The sequence below is a fragment of the Mixophyes fleayi genome, chromosome 3 (genome assembly GCF_038048845.1).
Source record: "Mixophyes fleayi isolate aMixFle1 chromosome 3, aMixFle1.hap1, whole genome shotgun sequence".
Classification (NCBI taxonomy): Eukaryota; Metazoa; Chordata; class Amphibia; order Anura; family Limnodynastidae; genus Mixophyes; species Mixophyes fleayi.
In genome coordinates, this window is record NC_134404.1 from 161,770,403 (window position 1) to 161,791,307 (window position 20,905).

The 20,905-nt window shown below is 36.6% G+C and overlaps 2 protein-coding genes across 2 annotated transcripts in view; one reads left to right on the top strand and one right to left on the bottom strand.

The window, feature by feature from the left end:
- The window catches only part of LOC142143197 (dynein axonemal heavy chain 5-like), a 188,890-nt gene extending 174,795 nt beyond the window's left edge, over positions 1-14,095 (top strand). Inside the window, 12 exon segments of the mRNA XM_075200908.1 lie at positions 496-706; positions 3,532-3,717; positions 3,921-4,118; positions 5,515-5,613; positions 6,219-6,330; positions 7,767-7,897; positions 7,986-8,100; positions 8,524-8,678; positions 10,953-11,069; positions 11,879-12,094; positions 12,552-12,713; positions 13,292-14,095. Coding sequence (XP_075057009.1) covers positions 496-706; positions 3,532-3,717; positions 3,921-4,118; positions 5,515-5,613; positions 6,219-6,330; positions 7,767-7,897; positions 7,986-8,100; positions 8,524-8,678; positions 10,953-11,069; positions 11,879-12,094; positions 12,552-12,713; positions 13,292-13,618 — 2,029 coding nt within the window. The 3' untranslated portion in view covers positions 13,619-14,095.
- Positions 14,096-15,679: 1,584 nt separating this feature from the next.
- The window catches only part of ELOVL4 (ELOVL fatty acid elongase 4), a 31,169-nt gene continuing 25,943 nt past the window's right edge, over positions 15,680-20,905 (bottom strand). The window contains exon 6 of the mRNA XM_075202687.1: positions 15,680-20,742. Within this exon, the coding sequence (XP_075058788.1) occupies positions 20,437-20,742 (306 nt within the window). The 3' untranslated portion in view covers positions 15,680-20,436. The remainder of the gene's footprint in view (positions 20,743-20,905) is intronic.

The following is a 20,905-nucleotide window of genomic DNA, read 5'->3' on the forward strand; positions in this document are numbered from 1 at the left end:
ATAACTCCCTTTGAAGTTACCCGGTTTGTTTGTTTTTTCGTATAACCTTTCTGCAAGGTGACGTGTATTTTTATTCCTATAAGTATTAGTACAATAGTGTATTTGCTACCTTTTTCAACTTTGACATGCTTACACCTATGTTAAAGGAAAGGGTATTAGCTGCAGATGTTGAGGAAACAACATAATTCATTTGGTGTTATTTCTTTAAAGTAAATAGTAAAGTATAAACAAGACAAAGGTATTTTTCTCATTAAGTTCATTTGGACCTTGAAAAGAACCAATTTGTTAGAATAACGTCATTATATCTGTTGACTTTAAGCTGTCCATACATACTACAATTCACCTGGTCAATTAGACTGTTTTACACCTAATTTGCTTTAAATGGTAGTGTGTATGGGCTCAAAAATACCACTTACACCAGTCATGGGTGTGCAGTTTGGACACAGCTCCAACCATTTGGGTCACACTTAATTAATCTGAATTCTACATTTACAGTTACGCAGCAGATGTAGTTGTTGATCTTCAGGCCTCCCTATTATGGATGTCGTCGCATAAGCCAGGGTTACTAATCTATGGCACAGATTGTAACTTACCACGCACCTTACTCATGGACTTAGCAGAGAGACGGAACCAGAAACTTACTGTTTTCCCGATCAGCATCTCTGAGGAAGAAGTAAAGGGAATTCTGGTGCATGCAATGTCAGAGGTAATATAATTGTATTCATTGTTATGTGATTACTCTTGAGATTGCCTTTTTTCGGGAATGACTTATCTCCTTTATAATAGAAGAATAAAAGAAAGAATAGAAGAAAAATTTTCAATTTTTGGATCTGATTCTGCATCTCTGTTTCCCAAGTTTCTAATGATATCTTAGGCCAGGGAATGTAAATATGCTCTTAATTTATCCTTATTGCCTCCAGAATAATAATAGATCAAGACTTCTTTAAGCATATTTAAAAGATATCTGCAAAATACCCTGCATGCAATGGTTCGTGTAAATTTGTGCACATGACCTCAGAATATAATTAAGTATTGTTTGTTTTCTTGTTCTATTAATTGTACTCTGAGTTGTTTGTGTGGAATTGATGTGTGTTATAGCTCAGAAATGTGGAAAGTGTTATTCATTTGATCGGGTCAGAAGAGGCAGGTCTTCCTCATGCTAAAGTCAGTCCTATTATGCTAAATACTCATACTAAAATGGAATTTTATATATGTGTATATATATATATATATATATATATATATATATATATATATATATATACACATATAAAATTAGTCACTGACAAAAGTTTTTATAATGACACAGATATTGGTTTTCACAAAGTTTGCTGCTCCAGTGATTTTAGACTTTTTGGTCAGATGTTGCTATGGTATACTGAAGTAATATTACAGGTATTTCATAAGTGTCAAAGGCTTTTATTGACAATTACATTAAGTTTATGCAGAGAGTCAGTATTTGCAGTGTTGACCCTTTTTTTTGAAGACCTCTGCAATTTGCCTCAGCATGCTGTCACATACTGACTGATGGCTGCCCATTCTTGCCTAATCAATGCTTGGAGTATGTCAGAATTTGTGGGTTTTTGTTTGTCCACCCACCTCTTGGGGATTGACCACAAGTTCTCAATGGGATTAAGGTCTGGGGAGGTTCCTGGCCATGGAACCAAAATTTTGATGTTTTGACCCCTGAGCCACTTAGTTATCATTCTTGCCTTATGGCAAGGGGCTCCATCATGCTGGAAAAGGCATTGTTCGTTACCAAACTGTTCTTGGATGGTTGGGAGAAGTTGCTCTTGGAGGATGTTTTGGTACCATTCTTTATTCATGGCTGTGTTCTTAGGCAAATTTGTGAGTAAGCCCACTCCTTTGGCTGAGAAGCAACCCCACACATGAATGGTCTCAGGATACTTTACTGTTGGCATAACACAGGACTGATGGTAGCGCTCACCTTTCCTTCTCCGGACAAGTGTTTTTCCAGATGCCCCAAACAATCTGAAAGGGGATTTATCAGAGACAATGACTTTACCCCTGTCCTCAACAGTTCAATTCCTGTACATTTTGCGGAATATCAGTCTGTCCTTGATGTTTTTCCAGGAAATAAATGGCATCTTTGCTGGCCATCTTGACACCAGGCCATTCTCCAAAAGTCTTCGCCCCACTGTGCAGGCAGATGCACTCACACCTGCCTGCTGTCACTGATCCCGCAGCTGAATCAACTTCAGGGTCAAGATTTACTAAAAATCGAGTTTGGTGGTGGTTTGGAACTGCTACACATCGCCTTCGGTTTAGTGGTCCAAACTGCCGCATTTACTATAGGGGGGTTTGAGGTGGCCATTTAAAATGAATGGCGATGTATGGCGGATTGAAAAAGCTAAAACGTCGGCTGTTTGGTTAAAATCGCCATCCAAAGGACAGGACAGTTTCAATACCTGCTTCTGAATGACTTGATAGCTCAAACATGCTGTTTGAACTATTTTGCCAGTCAGAACATAAGAGAAAGCACAATTAGGGCAATCCTTATATATTGATTAAGGGGAAAAATTAATTTAATATTAACTTATGGGGGAAAAAATGTTCATTATATTAAGGGGACAAAATGATTTATTTATTATTATTATTCTGGCACTATGTAATGCCAAATTGTGCAACATAAATAATTATACCCACAATTAACAATCAGTTAATATTATTATATATTCATATTTCCCCCATAATATAATGCTATAATAGTGTCCCCTTAAAAAATATGTATGGCCACCCGCCACTCCACGGCGGGTGGCCATACATATGTGTTAAAAACACATATGTATGGCCCAAATATATGGGACTCTCACTGTTTAGAGTTAGGACCATCCTATTAGCCAAAGCGCCGTGGAGTGTGGCGGGTGGCTTTAACATACATTTGCAAATGTGTGCAACTAAGACTTTTGCATTTTTATCTACAGTAGAAATGGCAAGTCTTTTGCTGGCTATAGCAGTGTGCTGGGGAATTTTTTGTGTGTTTGTTCCTTTCAGGATAACCCCACCCTTTCAAGCACCTGCTATGAGCCTATAAATTGATTGATCAACTTCCACTTCTGTACTCTTTAGTATTACCCTGCTCTTCCACTGGAGGCTTTCAAAAAGTAAATTGGAGAAGACACACTCCTCCTCTGCCGATAACAAACAGTTGTGCTAAAGAAAAATAAACCTACCCTGTGTCCTCATCATGGATGTGTGCAGTTATTCACTGTAACCAACAGCTCTCATCAGCCAAATTATCCAAGTTGTATACATTTGTCATTTACCTAATTTAGGAATAATTATATTATCATGCTATCAATTAAAAATAAAGGTTATAATTAAATCACTATCTTTGGCCTATGTAATGAGTATATGTGTATATATATATATATATATATATATATATATATATATATATATATATATATATATATACACCGTAATAAAATTTCAGTGGTGAATAATATTAAAACTTGTGTACTTTGCCTCGGAGCACAGTTAATTTTGATGCTATTTTAAAACATACAGGGTAGCTGGGTGTTACTGGAGAACATCCACAATTCTGCAAAATTAATGATGTCACTTGGAGAGATTCTAAAGTCGAAGAAGAACCCGGACAAGAACTTCCGTTTGTGGCTTTCTGTCCAAACCAGCAAAGATCTACCAACTTGTCTACTCCATTACACTGTGAAAACTGTTGTTGATACTCCAATGGTAAAGAAAAATTACAGAGTGTCACATTTACACAAAATCATTCTACACTTCACCCTTAGTAATAAAAAAAACACATATTTTAACTTTTTTTTTGCAAGTGTATTTCTACCATGTCCTATATTTGATATGCCTACATATCCTCTTCAAGCATTTACCCTGTGAATGAATATGATCTACTACTGTATGTTTATTTCTGCTTACAGAATATAAGACGAGGGATCATCCACTCCTGGCAGTTTATCAGTCATGATACCCTGGTGTTAAGTTCCCGGCCAGAGTGGCCATGTCTGCTTCACAACCTCTGCTTTCTACATTGTGCCACTCGCTTGAGGACATTGTTTGGCACTTCAGCAGGCTGGAATTATCCAGACACTATGCTATTTGGGTGTACAGAATTGATGGTATGTAGAAATGCGCTGGGACAAACTATATTATTAATATGAAACAACATGCATGTGATAAAATAAATAAATTAAGAATTACATAAAATCACATAAAGTCCATCATGGTTGCAATATAGGACCTTGTAAAGTCTTGATTCTTATAACTCACCATAGAGCGCATAAAAGGAGAGTTGACTTTGTCAACTTCAATCCTTAATTGCTTCTTTCAAGTGAACTGTTTACCCACTATTAGAACAAAGGCAGTTTGTATTGTTTAAGCACTGATATACACGTTACAATAAAGTATATTCTTTGACCAGTTTATTATGAGTTTTGAAGGCTTTTGCAGAAATAATTAAAAGAATTTCTCCCTTTATGTGCGTTATTGTGAGTTATTAGAAACAAGACTTTGCAAGGTCTTATTGCAATCATGTTGGATTTTGTGATTTTAAGTAACTTTTTTATTTTATAGTTATTAATCAATGTATGAATTATGCCCTTATAACAACTCGAGTAGAAGTAGCAACCACTTATTTTAGATGTTTGGTGTAGTGTGATAGGTCTATAGGGCTACTTGTTTGTATTCCTTATATATTATACTAAGAAAGTTTAAAAAAAATATATAGTCAACACCCTAAGAAACCCTTTTTGGGATAAAAAAAGTGTTTGCTGCAGTGGTAGTTTGGCCGGCTGTTTAAATAGCTAAACACTTTTGGCAATCCGATGTAAAAAGGGTGACAGTCCTGATCGAATATATAATTAGTCGCACCCACATTGATCAGAAATAATGAGTAAATAGATCAAGGGTGTCTGTCTGTAAAACTCTAGCCTCAATACAGATTTGATTTTAGATATTATAAAGAAATTACTTTGTTATATGGTATAAGCCTATGTCTAATTAGAATACTCTATTGATGCTAGTTTATGATCCACATGTATACTTATTATTTTGGATATTGCCTATATCACTATCTGACCTTTATGATTAATATATGCACAAATCTGCATATATTGTATATATTACAAACCTGTTTTTGTGCTTATTTACACTGCTATACTTTACACCTGGAAATTTTTACATCAGCTACTGTAATACTAGAGGATTTGAATCCCCCTTCTTACAATTCTTCCGAACTCGCAGCAAAAATCAGATAGATTTAAGGAAGCACAGATAACCCATCATTTTTTTGGTACTTACTTAAATACAAGTCCGTCTTCTATGAAAAGGCATCTTATAACATTCACAGAGAAAGGAATGTCAGAATTGTTTTAGCAACATTCATCAAATGCAACTTCTTAGTATGAGAGATAGATTGTCAACATTATTGGACGTTACTGTAAGGAAATCTTTGTATAGTAATTAGTGAAAAAAAACGGATAGTAAAAATAATCAGTTTATTTACTTCACATTTAGGAGGCCATCAAAGTGCTAAAAGATGCATTTAAGGAGGGAGAACTTGAGACTGGAGGAAAACTTCTACCTTGGATTTCCATCAGATACCTACTCTCAGACGTATGTCACATATATTTTAGCTTGGAAAAATAACTGAATTCATCTGCACTGAGGAAAATTAGTTTGTTATGCTGGATTTATCTAAATACCACTAGTCACGGTTGTAAATGTCTTGTAAATGGTGAGAGGGGTGAGGTAATCCATTAACATAGTTATGGGAATAATTTATAAAGAACTGAGTGACGATTTTTATCTGGAAAGCGTCAGGTGATTCTAGTGAACATTGGGAATATATATGATCAAAGTCTGCAATCCGCTCTTGAAGATTGATTTTAAAACTATATATTGTATGAACCGCACTGAACCATTACCACTAAATATTGGGGATGCATTTAGCATCTAGGCCCAGCAGTGCATGTAAAAAGGACTGCACATCACATGGGTCATCATAGTAATACAATTATGTTCATTTAATTTACTTCTAATTGCATTTATTTATTGCTACTTGGTTTTTATCAACCACTTTTTCCAATAGCAATAATGGAGGAGTGGTGTTAGATAATACCCAGGGCAGTATCAGTCACCATGTGTATAATAAGTAATGGTAACTGCGCTGCCTGGTGGGATCCTGATATAGTGATTCTCAAATGTTCTGATTTTTCCAGGTAATTTATGGATGCAATGTTCCAGATGAATTTGACATGACTGTTTTGACATCAATGATTGATTACTGGATCAGCGCTAACTCTACAAAGAAAGACAGTGAACTTACTAAACGTAAGATTTTTATTTTATTTTGAGTATTATACAATGAATGCAGTGTTGGCTGTTGTGGGTAAGTTTACAAAGAGGGACTGAAATGTTAAAGAATGATTTTGTTTATCAGTTGTATAAAAAACAACTGTTAATATATGATAATCTCAAGTCTCCCTCTACAGACAGCAAAACGTACAAAAAAGTTTCAAGTCCTTCCTTGACATTTCTACTGATAATCTCTCATAAAACGGCATGTTTCCAGGGGCCACATTATATATATATATATATATATATATATATATATATATATATATATATAAAATCAAGAAAGTGAAAAAGACAACAGCGCTCAGTGTAACAGAAAATCCATTGAACAAACGTGCTCAAATAATAATATAATAATCACATACAGTAGGCTGCTTCACTTCAATATCAAATTGCAGATGTAAAGCCTAAATGCACATAGAAAAAAGAAAAAAGCGCCAAACATAGTGTGATATTGTTAATTTAAAACAGACAAAATTCCAAGTGTCCAAATTAGCCTCGTACCAAATGTAGATAGTAAAATGGCTTATCTAGGGCAGCACGGTGACGTAGTGGTAGCACTTCTGCCTCACAGCGCTGGGGTCATGAGTTAAATTCCCGACCATGGCCTTATCTGTGTGGAGTTTGTATGTTCTCCCCGTGTATGCGTGGGTTTCCTCCGGGTGCTCCGGTTTCCTCCCACACTCCAAAAACATACCAGTAGGTTAATTGGCTGCTATCAAAAAATTGACCCTAGTCTCTACCTGTCTGTCTCCCTCTCTGTCTGTCTGTATGAGTCTGTCTGTGAGTGTGTGTCTATATTAGGGAATTTAGACTGTAAGCTCCAATGGGGCAGGGACAGATGTGAGTGAGTTCTCTGTACAGCGCTGCGGAATCAGTGGCGCTATATAAATAAATGGTGATGATGATGATGATGATCTCACTGAGATCCAAAAACATCTCCCTCAAACAGAGTATACCTCCGGTCCCATGCACTCAAAGACAAGAGGAGATAATATAGTGCAGTGCGCTAAAAAATTTAATTAAACCGGAGAAATTAACAATATCACAATATGTTTGGCGCTTTCTTCGTATTTATTTATATTATATATATATATATATATATATATATATATATATAAAGGAATTTGCTTTAGCTCACAGTTTAGATGTGCAACCTAGTTCTAACACGCATTCCATATTGTGGTCTTACATCAACTTTGTACCTTCCAATTTAAAGAGCTGGATGTTGGGCACCTCTAGTCCTGTATAGAAATATATATTTATTTTAAGGACAGTAAGGACACACAGCATACAAATAGATAGAGTTCCCTTTTTAATTACTTTTGTTGGTGTATAGTTAAAATAATATTATCATGTAAAATAAATTTCTGCATTTCTGGTATAAATTTGCATGCAATATCTTTTGACAGTAAAATTCAAGATTCCAACACCTTTCTTTAACACGGATTTAAATCCTGCTTCTCTGACACAAGCACTGGAATCCATTCCCCAGTATTCACTAGATGGACCGGAAGCTTTCCATATGCATCCTTTACCAGTGGTAATATAAATATCCCATAAACACATTAGTAAGCAATAAGCTGAAGTTCAGGCTAAAATTACACCTCTGCTTATGGGTTCTATTTCAGGTTCCATTTGGTGAACAGCACTATGTTATCTCAAAGCTCAGACAACTTTGCAAGTTTGGGCCACAGCAGAGGCATTGGCCACATAGTGCAAAATCTCTACCAACATCTCAAAAAGGTATAAACATAATGTATATCTAATAAATTTTTTATTACATGATAATCATAGTTTCTGACTAAAGAGATGGTTGTTGCATCACCTCATCACTTTATGCATTTCTTAGGATACTTACAACACAAGTTACATTCATCAACATTGTGGTCATTTAACATTATTGTTGTATTTTTATTTGTATACACATCAGGTTTAGAGACACTATTGGCAATTGACTATCGATGGAAAGTTTATTGTCCAAACTGCAATCTAATTGAGATAATAATTAGTAATGTATTGGTTATTTTGTTGTAGTTTTAGAGTATGTTTGACTGAACACACATTTTTAACACTTGCTGTATGCACAATATAGGACAGTGTCATAGCTCAACAAATCTATAGTATTTATATAACTATTGTTGTTCATTTTACACTTTTTATGTTTAGGCGTGAAACCCGTTTCTGTCCCAAGCCCTCGTTCCGTCTCCATGACCCTACCAGAGCCCTTTTCCAATTCTGCCGGCATATGTACAGCCAGGTTATCCGAGGTCCTTGACATCTGTGCTTCCCTTATTTCCAAAGTACCACGTGGATGGAGTCGGGTATATACATATAATAATTTATTATACATGATATAATAGTCGAAAAAGGCAAATAATGTATAGTAAAAAAAAAATACTAATTATATACCTTGTATGATGTGCAGTAGATTAAGCATCACACATTTTTTAGTAACTGCTAAAGGAAAACTCTACCCTAAACTTGCTTTCCTACAGTGTATCACTACTCTGATATGTTAATACAGCCTTGCATTCCAGTGATGTACAGAGGAAGCCGGGCTTTATGTATTTAGCACAGGAAATCCTGTGATGTCACAATGCTGATGTCATCAGTATTTTCATCATACTTACCTACTTTCTCAAAGCTCTTTCTGGGAGAGGGGCGTGACTGGAGGGCGGGGCGCGGCCAAATGAAGCATTTTTGTTGCAGTGGGCGGGGCCAAAATGACACCATTCACTGCGCATCGCGTCATTTAGTGGTGGCAGTAGCGGGATGCCGGAGATTTGCCAGCTCTCCCGGGAGTCCGTGAGACTGATCAAAATTTCGGGAGTCTTCCGGACATTCTGGGAGAGTTGGCAAGTATGATTTTCATTAGTGAAGGGAAGTGGAAGCCCAGAGAGCTGTAGGGGGAGATACTGTATGCCTCAGATCTCTTCTGTTTGTCAGCACCTGTGTAACTTGGATATAACAGTGGGTCATTTCAGCAGTTATTACATCCAGGTTAAAGTGAATCTACCAATGCTGGTGACCAGGGCCGGATTTACCACTAGGCAACCTAGGCAATTGCCTAGGACCCAGCGGTCCCCAGAGGGCCCTCCCAGGGCCAGAGGTGAGACCACCCTTTAAAAATGGGACGCTACTTATGGGCCAGTGCTATATGCTTGCCCCCCCCCCCCAGGCTAAAGTCTGCCAGCCAGCCCCTGAATAGGGGTATATGTTATGCTAAAGAACTATAGTGCTATGGATTTTTTCAGGGAGGGGGCCCCAAACCAGTATCTTGCTTAGGGCCCCATGAGGTTTAAATCCGGCTCTGCTGGTGACTGAGAAGACTTTAAAATAAAAGGTTATTACTTCACTATCCTTTAACTGAAAGCATTATCTGTCCTAGAACAATGTGAAATCTATTAGGGTACAGAGGAAGTTGTTGGAAAATTATTTTCCCAACAAATAGCAAAACTGAAATCTGCCCATGAATAGGTTAAATATATCTTAGATCTTTAGCATTATAATGAATGTAGACTAGTTGTTGGAAAGCATGAGCTTCCTCAAACATCTATTACTACCAGCATGTTTTAAATATGCTGCTTTCTTTAGCCAGCCAAGGATTATTTGATCCATAGATTGCATTGTGGAGCTGTATGTCCTACCATCACTTACTATATTTTGGTTACCATGTAATGGCAGGGACTTTTAGTTCTACACCGGCTGAAAAGCCACAGGAGGTCTCTTTTTCCAGAACGACAGGCCCTGAGAGATGTTCCAAAGCAGCTAGAGATAGGCATCCTCTGGCTCATTACTGTTTTAGAACTACAAGTCCCAGCATGAACTTCTAGATTTTGGTTGGCAGATGAATGATACTGGGATATAGTTCCACAGTAGCTGGAACTAAACAACCTATGGCTTGTCAGCTGCTTGTGAATTACATGATGTGCCAACAAACGCCTGTAAAGTGATACTAGTCATGCTCAATAGCTGGAGACAGACATCCTGTGTCCCAATAATTGTGGAATTAAAAGTTCCAGCATGCCCTGTCATTCGTTTTAGCAGGTCATAGTGGCACATTAGCTGGGATAGACAATCTGGGGTCTGCCAGATAAAAAATGTATTCAATTGTATGAAACTGCAGAAATGCTGTGTTTGCTGCTGGATGGGCAAATTTAAGTTTGGAATTTGTAATTTCACAAATTAGAGTCAACAAATCTTCAATTCACAGATTAAAAAAAGGGCGATGACTAATCCAATCCCCCTCTCAAGTCCACTCCTATTTACAGTAAATAATAAATAAAAAAATTGGCAGAATATCTCCAGCATAGCCCCAAATTTCCCATGGGACCTCACTGCTAGAAAGTATCCCTGTTATAGTGGACACTACTCCAAACTATGACCCATGGTGACTATTCACTAAAATTGCTTGGACACTTAAGCAAACGTTTATAAATAAGAATATTTTATTAGTACAATAAGCAAAATGTTTTAAGACAATATATTAAACACTCTTCTTAATGGAATATAAGCAACTCACTGGGATTACCAAAGCTTGATAACATGTCATTGACAGTACAAACTATAAGTATATTTTGATTGTTTACTTTAAGGATTTTATCAATGACCGGATGAAAAAAATTGGAGGAGATACACCATTCAATTTGTTTTTAAAGAAAGAACTCAATCATCTCACATCAGTATTGTCTGAAATCCGAAAGAATCTTCATGTGAGTAATAATGGAGGGTCGCGACCTCCAGTTCACATATATTACATGCAGGTTGCACCTTTTCAGATATTGACTACATTGCTGTCTTAAGTATTAGCTAAAATAAAGCTCAAACATTAGCATACTAAGAATATTACTTCACACAACTGGTATTAATATAGCAATTATACTGATGATTGTTGATGCTGGAATGGTGCAATATAAGGAAAGAAGAAGCAGTCTTCTACCTCTGAAATACTGCCGTCCTCTGCCTAGGCTTAGGTGGCCTTTCCACAAATCCAGGTCTGGGGGTAAATGTATTTAACTGCGGTTTTTGCAAGTCAACAATATTCATTAACTTTGCAGGGGAAATTTAAACTTGCAATGTCTTTAAAGGCAAAACTTGCTTTTAAAGTCATTGTCATTTTAATAATATATATATAGTTTTTTTAAATTAAACTCAAACTTTTTCCTCTAGATTATTAATATACATTTGGGATGGAAGAAAGACATTTCAGAACCAGCATAGCAAAAGGGCATTTGCTCTAAGGGAGGTCAATTTCTTGCTGCATAAAATGAATTGGATTCCTTTCTTACAAGAAATATATTATTAGCAGCGCACATCATGGGGGTAAATGATACAGGGTATTAATATGACTATTTTTCGGTTCAGGAAGATATCTTGTTTTACCCAATGAGACTAGTAAACAACTGTCACACTGGGGGGGTTTTCATGATGTATCAATGTAACTGTTTAAGGCATTTAAAACTGACTGCACACTCCATATGTACAAATGTGAAGAGTTATTTTTTTAATTCCATTTGTTAAGACGATAAAAAATTCCCTGGACTCTCCGGACACATTAGGAGATCACCTTTCAGAGGCCGACTCCATCATGATTGTTCAGGATTTGTATTACAAGAAAGCTCCCACACAGTGGTGCAAGATGGCATGGAGCTTCCCCTTCCCATCTGATTGGTCCATCTCATCTTATATACAAGATTTACAACAGAGAGTAACCCACTTTGAGAAGATACTACAGCTGGTAAGAACAGGGAGCACAATGTTTGCTAATAATGCAAGGTACAAAGTTAATTATTTTGTTTTGGTATGACTCCTAATACTGTATATAAACAAATTGTAAAGTTTGTTTTCTTCTGCAGACAGCCACCATTATGGGAATAATCATCTAGGATAAAGAAACTTTTTCATATGTAGTTGCAAATATTACAAGATGCTCTTTTATACACTGTTAGAGCTAATGGCATAAGCTTCCAGAACAGAAGACAGAGGTCTTTGTCTATAGCAGACTCCATTCCCGTAGAGCTTATTGCGCTCACAGGTACTTGGATGCCTCCAGGTCCTAACACTTAGAGTAGTGGAAGCTTATATGCAATACCACAGCAGATAGATAGGAGGCGGTAGCCAAGACAGAAACGGATGAGGTGGAGTGCAGGCGTTGGCCATTCCATTGTTATTTCATGACGCTTTTAATTTAACAGGGTCGTGAAAAAATGCCAACGTATTGGCTTGGGGCATTTCATAATCCAAGAGGCCTACTGTCTGTGCTGAAACAAGAGGCAATTCGCAGATATTCAGGGAGAACTGGAACTGCTGAAACCATTGAGTTTAAAACGGAAATAACACAGAGGGACAAAGAACATGTAAGTGACTTGTTATATTAGCTCTACTGTATATTTCACATACTAAGCGCCAAACTGATCCTGACTTTATCTTGCAGCTTTGACATATCCAGTATATCAATTTTTTTTTAATTTCCTTTCTTATGTTATATGAATATGTACTTTTGTTGGGTGTGGGACAGAAGATGTCTTAAGAGAAACATATATAAGAACATTAAATCCATGCTCATTTTTTATTATGATGGACCAGGGGGTAAATGTTTGAACATGCGGGTTCTTCAACACCCTCGTGTTCGGCGATTAAATTTCAAGCGGCGCTGCATTGTAAAGGGAAGTTTCCCTTTACAATGCAGCGCCGCTTGAAATTTAATCGCCGAACACGCGGGTGTTGAAGAACCCGCACGTTCAAACATTTACCCCCAGGTCAAAGTTGGACAGACTTGTTCAGTAAGTCATCGTTATTTAACCCCTTGACAAAACATAATTCATTATATTATATAAAATGATATACCTTCCTCTATTTTCACATACTACTATTAGTAAAAACAATTGTATGGATCTTTTAAAACATGGCTGTTAATCAAAATGTATGTTTATAGATTAGAGATCCACCCCACGAAGGCATGTTTGTATACGGAGTTCATCTTTGGGGAGTGCTGTGGAACAAGACCAACGGAGAGATTGTGGATTGCCCTTCCAAGCAGAAGCTCAATACATTACCAGTCATTCACCTACAGTGTTTGCCTAAATCAGAGAAATCTGGAATTAATGATAACCCAAAAGTCTCAGCTCCATACCAGTGCCCAGTGTACCTCTCCTCAACATCTGTAAGAGAACCAGTGTTCACCCTAGACATTGTCAAAGATAATATTGCTAGTTCCAGGTGGGCTCTCAGAGGCATGAAAGCAACCATTCATTCATTTTAAGGTTTTCTCTTGTGGAGAAGGGAGCATATGAAAAAGCAACAACTGCTGCTGTAAATGTCATTAAAAACAAACAAAACATAATTGAATGACAATGCTTAACAGAAATAGATTCTAGATTTAGTCCTAATTACAGTATTCAGAAGATTTATAGGCTTTAATGTAATAAAAGAACAGTGATGAAAAGAAAATGTTTCCATTTGGTATATTTAAGGTAAATAAATATAAGTTTCTGCTTAGCGGTTTCAACTTTGAGGTTGCTTCTTACGTTCAAAATAACAAAACCCTGAAAAGTTAGACATCTAGGCTGTCAAAATTCTAGCTGTATGTTGTGCTTCATTTCTTGAAAGACCTCTGTGTACATCAGTGATGGAGAACAGATGGACTTCCGACTTCCTTTCTTTGCTGCCCTCAGTTCCTTATTTATTGGTAGATTTGTTTGCTAGAGCTTGTTTAAATATCTGCTGCTATATTATTATAAACAGGTGTCTTCTCCTTTGATTAAATGTATTACTGAGATTAAAGGTAACGTGTAGCCCTTTTGAAATGCATCAGTCTGTCCTCACTGGTATACATAGATGAGAATGCAAGGACAAACCAATCAGTACATATTATATCTACGTGGTGTTGTAGATATCATTAAAAAAAAAAAAACTGAAAACTTTTTCACGCGTTAGGAGATGGTAGATGCTATATGAGATAGGTAAGTGTCTATGAGCGGTTGTCTTGCACAGAGCACCGTTCAAGTGTCTGCTTCTACCCTCACCAGCCCCGGGTTAGTAAATGACGCCCACTGTTTGTTTTCTGCCTAGTCCGCAGTATACTCCAGGGTTCCGCGCTCCTTACCCTCAATCTATGCACAGCTTAATCTGCAGTGGCAATGCATGCCTCAGATCAGAGATAGATGTACAAATGTGGAAGTGTCAGCAAAAAGCAAGGAAAAAAGGTGCCAAAATTATAATAAAATAAACACATCCTAATATTGATTGTTTTCCTAATAAAACAAAGGCACTCATAAAATATCTCTGACAGTTGGAAATTGTTTTACGGAAGTCCATTACACACCTATTACTACATGGTCAATGGCATATATATGAGTTTGTTTCTGAGGGACTGACCAGGACAACTCAACATGATAATAAAGTTTCCTGAGCCATGATATCTGTTCTTTGTTATTTTACATAAACATAAAAAAAAACAAAAAACCCCAATGATCAACAAAAATGGAGCACAGCACCTATTTCCCAGTGCTCCACCCGGCTGTTTTTACTTGCCACCAGGCTCTTGGGGCCCAACAGAGTCCTGTTGTAATAGAATAAACAATGGTTTCTCCTATTATAACAGGCACTATGTGAGCACTACAGCCTGCGTGTGTTAGATCACTGACCACCAGTTCTGGTTGTTGTGGGCAATAACCTCCAACATTTTTAATTATTAATGCAAACTATTACAACTGCCCCCACCCAGCTGCTTCTTAATGCCACCCGGCTGGCAACATTATCAGGGGAGAACACTGGAATTAGTCTTTTGTGGCATCACCATAAAGCTTACGTTAATTTGACAACAGCAGTTTTACATAAAAAATTTTAAGCAGCATTTTGCAGTTGCTAAAAAAAAAATGACTAAACACTTTCTAAAAACAGACAAAAATTAACAGCTCAAGTTACTGAATCAGCAGTGGCAAATGGGACCAGAACTTGACATAGCTGGCAATATAGTTTACGGGTAGGAAAACACTGCAACTTTAAAAATATGATTCACAGCTACAAAGCTGCTGACATGACACCAAGCCTAAAAAAGACAACAGCATATAAAACAGGATGGATATATATTGGCATGAATATAGATGCTATCATTGGACTATAGTTCCCAAGAACACTTTACTACTAAGTAGATATTTTATCAGATCTTCGTAGACAAAACGAAAAACTACATTTTAAGTTTTGCGTAGTGTTACCCTTAGAAAAAAAAACCCCTGATATCTTTAGACTGATGCAATAAAAAAAAAATCACAGTAAAAACATCAAAATATTGCACTAATAATGGGAAAAAATGAAAACAACAGACAGCATAACACATTTTATTGAAACAACAGCTTCCAGTTTACAGCTTTCACCTTTACAGGATTGTTTTTCAAATAATTGGAAGAATAAAAATGAACCAAACTCTGCTTAGTTTGAGACTAGGCTGCATTTACCATATGCGGTGCAATAGTGTCAGATACAACCACATGGCAATATTATCACCTCTAGGTGACCTTTTACATGTATGCTTTGGTAAGTTCACGTACTGTGGAGGTTCCTTTATGGATTATCTGCTGGCCAATAAACCCCAGAAACTCAGGTTTGCAGATATGAACAATGAAGGCTGAAGCCATTGTTCAGTGTTACCCAGACATTCCACTGCAGCTCTGTTAAAAAGAGTCACCATCCCAATCCATTACCGACAGTTGGAGTTCATCCAGTGTCTTAATGGGATCATCCCACATCTGTAGGACTGTGTCCTAATTGGATCTTAAAAAAAATGTATTCTGCAGGAATTTAAGTTACTGTGAATTTGCTATCCCTGTCCCTCTGTATGAATCAATCTGCATAGCAAGTCTACAAAGGTGTCACTCAAACTCTGCCTGCTTACTTAGAGAAGCACCTCACTAATAACTGAATATGTCGGTCATGCTGTCTCATTCCTCTGCAGCAGATTGGCAAGTTAAGTATAAACACTCCAGTTACTTAATGTACATTATTCAGCTCAATCCTACCCAGCTTGTTCTATAGATTAATGTCAGATAATGGTATGAGGTCACATCCAATACGATCACATGGCCTATCGTACATGTAGCCTTATTAGTCCTCTAGGATAGATATACACAAGCTCATGCTTTTTCCTTTACCACATGCATGCCACTTTGGCTGCAATTTCATCATCCTATTTAAAAATGATATGTTTGGACAGACTCCCATTAACATAAACAGCAATTGTAACAGACATTAAAAATCCCCTGATAGTTTATGAATAGCACATGAAGAAATAAATACCACAACTAACTTACAATGCATTTCTTCTTGTTATGATCTCCTTCCTAGACATGAGAACATATCACATTAATGAGTCAATCCTTCAAAATGGACACAAGATAAATCCACAACATACATAACATTTACCATATTGTTCAGGTTTCATCTATGATGTTCTGTGCTTATAAGTTACACAAACAAAAATTCATAATAGAAAAAAAATGTATTGTCATTTGTGTGATATGGCTCAATTAGTTTATTTCTTTAATAAAAGAAACTCGTGCCATTTCAAATCTCCAAGTTTGCATAAATTAAATTAGTGAATTGTGTTCATATTTATGTGTTAGCAAGTACCACACAAAAGTGGAACTTAAAGACTAGACAATTTTTTTTCTTAAATTGTATACATAAACAGTAATGTTACCAAAAGCAGCAAATAAATAAAGATAATAAATATGGTACGAAGACATAAATAACATTGTTAACAAAACACCAATATTTCAACAGGCAGTGAACCAGAGGTACTTTAGAAAGTTGAGGACACAATAAAAATAATTTTCCACAATAAAGGAAAATAATGGACACAATATTAGCAACTCTCAGTACGGAAAAAAAGTGTCCCTTAAACATAATGTTGGTAAATTCCATTCAAACATTCTACAATAAGAGGCGACAACTGCAATGTTTCATTCTGTGGCAGCTAAAGCGTTAACAGAATTGTCAAACATTTATTTTAGACATTAATTAGCACAGTGCTGTTCAAGTGTGTAATTTAGGGGGTGCCCATATGCTATAAATATGTGCCCAGGGAACTTTTCAGAGATGCCATCAGACCAAGTATAAAAAAGTACCACATAAACTCTGTATGCTCCCCTTTCCAAAGGTCTTACGTTATCATTCAAAGTGAAGTGAAAACTATATACCATTATGAATACGTATTTATTCAATGCCACAACAATGCACTAGTTTGTGTAGATGGTCCAAAATTCTGTATTAAACCTTCAAAATTAAAACTAGATTTATAAATTGATTTATAACTGGTATTGCCTGTCAAACAATTGTCCTACCTGCCAAAACAAAGAAGAAAGGGCAAGATCAAACATTGTTGAGGCTGCATATGAAAAAGTAGTCAATATTTAATATTAGGCACTTGGGCATAATTCCCAAAATGTGGTATTCAAGTGCATGAACACACCCAATATTCACCTAACCAAACAAAGCAGATCAATTAAGAGCCAGACTAGCGATTTATATTGTGCGTTGCTTGCAAAAGAAAAAAAAACAAAGAAAAAAAAAACGCATTTGCGTTAGGTCTGTATTTTTGTCATTTTTAACTTTGGACTACTTCCGATTACTAATGAAGCATGCGATTTGCAAGAAATCACACCTCCCGTTAAAGTCAATGGTTGCTAGTATAGCTTAGCCTGTACTATTTTATTAGCATTAAGAGTAGGGTGTGTCATTTACTGTTTACTATCTGTACGGAGCTGCGGACCCCTTGTGGCTCCTTATAAATAAACAATATTAGTAATAGGCCGATTGGCTGCACGGCTCCACTGCATTGCCGTTACTTCAGATGCATACTTTATGGTTTGCATAGTCCAAGTGCAGGCATGCACACAGCATGTGAACTAATTGCACTGCAACCTCCATCCATCATTGTTGCCAACATTTCAAGTGACGCTATACTGCTAGGCAGGTGCAGCTAAAGAATTGACATACGGCGCTGTTTAGGCAGATCTTGGTGTACTACAATTCCACTCATATTATGGCTTGCTGAACAAGGTTATGAATAATTTAGTATTTTAAACAACGCCCAACACATTTATAAAGAAACTATAATAAGAATATCATGAAGCAATATAAGAATTGGAATGAACAGTAGGTAAATCTTTAAACATGATCTGTCATCTCTCATCAAGTCTGTATCGCAAAAAAGTTCACCCAGCAGAAGTAAAGATAGAAAGCTTGGGCCTGATTCATTAAGGATCTTAACTTAAGAAACTTCTTATTTCAGTCTCCTGGACAAAACCATGTTACAATGCAAGGGGTGCAAATTAGTATTCTGTTTTGCACATAAGTTAAATATTGACTTTTTTCATGTAGCACACAGATATCAACTTTAAATTTCAGTGTACAAATAAACTATCAAGTATTTGTGTGTTACATGAAAAACAGGAGACTTAAATAAGAAGTTTCTTAAGTTAAGATTCTTAATGAATCAGGCCCCTTGTTTGGTATGTTACTAGCACACAGAGTAGTGCTTTAGCCAGTCCGTATGATGTCATATCAGCACTTCTATAACCAGTAACAACATACAGGGTGATGGCAGTAGCCACCATTAGCACGCTGGACTGGATGTTTAGCATGATAGTCCTGTGGATTAGCATCCCTCAAGCAAGAGATGCTTTACAAGGTGAACTGGGGGAGGGCTCTTTAAAACCTTTTCCAGGGATAGACAATCACACAGTTGGCAACTATGTATTGCATGTGTTTCCAGTTTTAAATTGCTAACCTGGCATCTCTACTTCACATTACTAAAAAAAAAAAAAATCAAGAATCCACCTGCTGGTTGTCCTGAAGGGCTGAATCTTGGAAAGCCAAATTGAAACAATAGATTCCATTTAAATTAAGGTGACTTAAAATGTCATAACACAAAAATTGAAGGTACTCAACAGTAATGCTTAATTAGTCTTAGGCAGGTTAATACAGATTCAAAATGCATTACTGAAAGTGTGTGTGCATGCGCACATGTATATATAACATGTATATATATATTTTTTCTAATTGACACACACATGCTTCCCCATTTTGTGAATATATGTATAAACTCCTTTAGGTAATAGCTGTATAAACAGTGAGTTCTAATTATCACTTTACTGTTCATCAGTAAAACATGTGCACTGTAAATTATGAAGGATATTCACCTTGCATTTCTGACATTTTTTATACAGTCACAAAACTTCACAGTGACTTCTAATATCCACATAAGTTACAGTAGGGAGTTCATTATCCAATATATAAACTTTTCAGTCATTACATATTTAAGAATTCAATTGCACTTTCTCCTAATACCTTTTTATAGAAAGAATGAATTTTCATTATTGCATTTGCTTTCTAGTTAATCATTAGAGTTCAGCGCTGTGGGGTTTTGTCTTATGATGTTTTATTAAAATAGGAGTATTCGTGGGTGAAGAAACTGCTGTTTGCATATAACCACGAGTTTATATCCAAAATATCCTAATTGTGTAAAACAAGCCAGTGTATGTATGGCTCTTTAAACAAACACTCTTCTGGTTGCTGCAGACAGACTCCATCTTGATGTTTTTCTTATTCTAGGCGCAATTAAACATAATTGCATCATTCTCACAGCTAAACAGGGAGAATGTACCATAATATTGTGACATGCTTCTCTATAAGATAATAGAACGATCCCTTGGTTTATTTTTCTTGCAGTGATTTCTGCCTCCCCCTTAATCATCTGAATTACTGGTTATAAAATCCTCTCTGCTACTACAACATATGATTCACTAGGAACTCCCTCGCTGTGCACAAGCCAACAGGGACTGTCACTCATCCCTCCAGAGAAACAGACTAAAAATAGAGCATTACTAGATTGTGCACCGGAGACTGGAAGGAATAAATTAAGAACAGATCAAGCTTCATAATATATAATGAAAAATTGTCAACAGTCAAGACTTCTACCTAAAAAGCTTTTATACTGCTTGATCAAACAGGATATACTCAATCAAAATGGCTCTCTCAGGAGGAATGTCAAACCAGCAGACAGAATAAGGCTTTGATCAGTTACTCCCTCTTTGCTTTCCCCTTCCTCTTTTTCCGACCATTCTCTACACCCACTCGGTGGTTGTCTGATTTGGTCACTGCGCCATTAGCAACTGCTGCTCCGTTTACAATGGCTTTCCCGTTTTGGACAGTTTTTCCACTCCGTGATGATCCCTTGGGCTCTTTGTATGTTCGATAGTAGAAGTTAGCAAAGAGAACTATGAAGGTGATGGCATATACAATCAGCGCCCAGTGCATCCATTTTGGAAAGGGGCAATCAATGTAAAGAGATAGGGCGGTGTGGCCAATAGTGACATGGAACTGGATCTGAAATCAACAAACACAATTAGTGTTCAACATTTCTATATATTTTACCAGAACCCATTCACTAAAGTAATGTTCTATAATAAATATTAATGAAACACAACACTGTGTTGTCAAAATCAGCCTATCCTTCTGCCATATCATGTCTAGTAGAAATACACGTTAT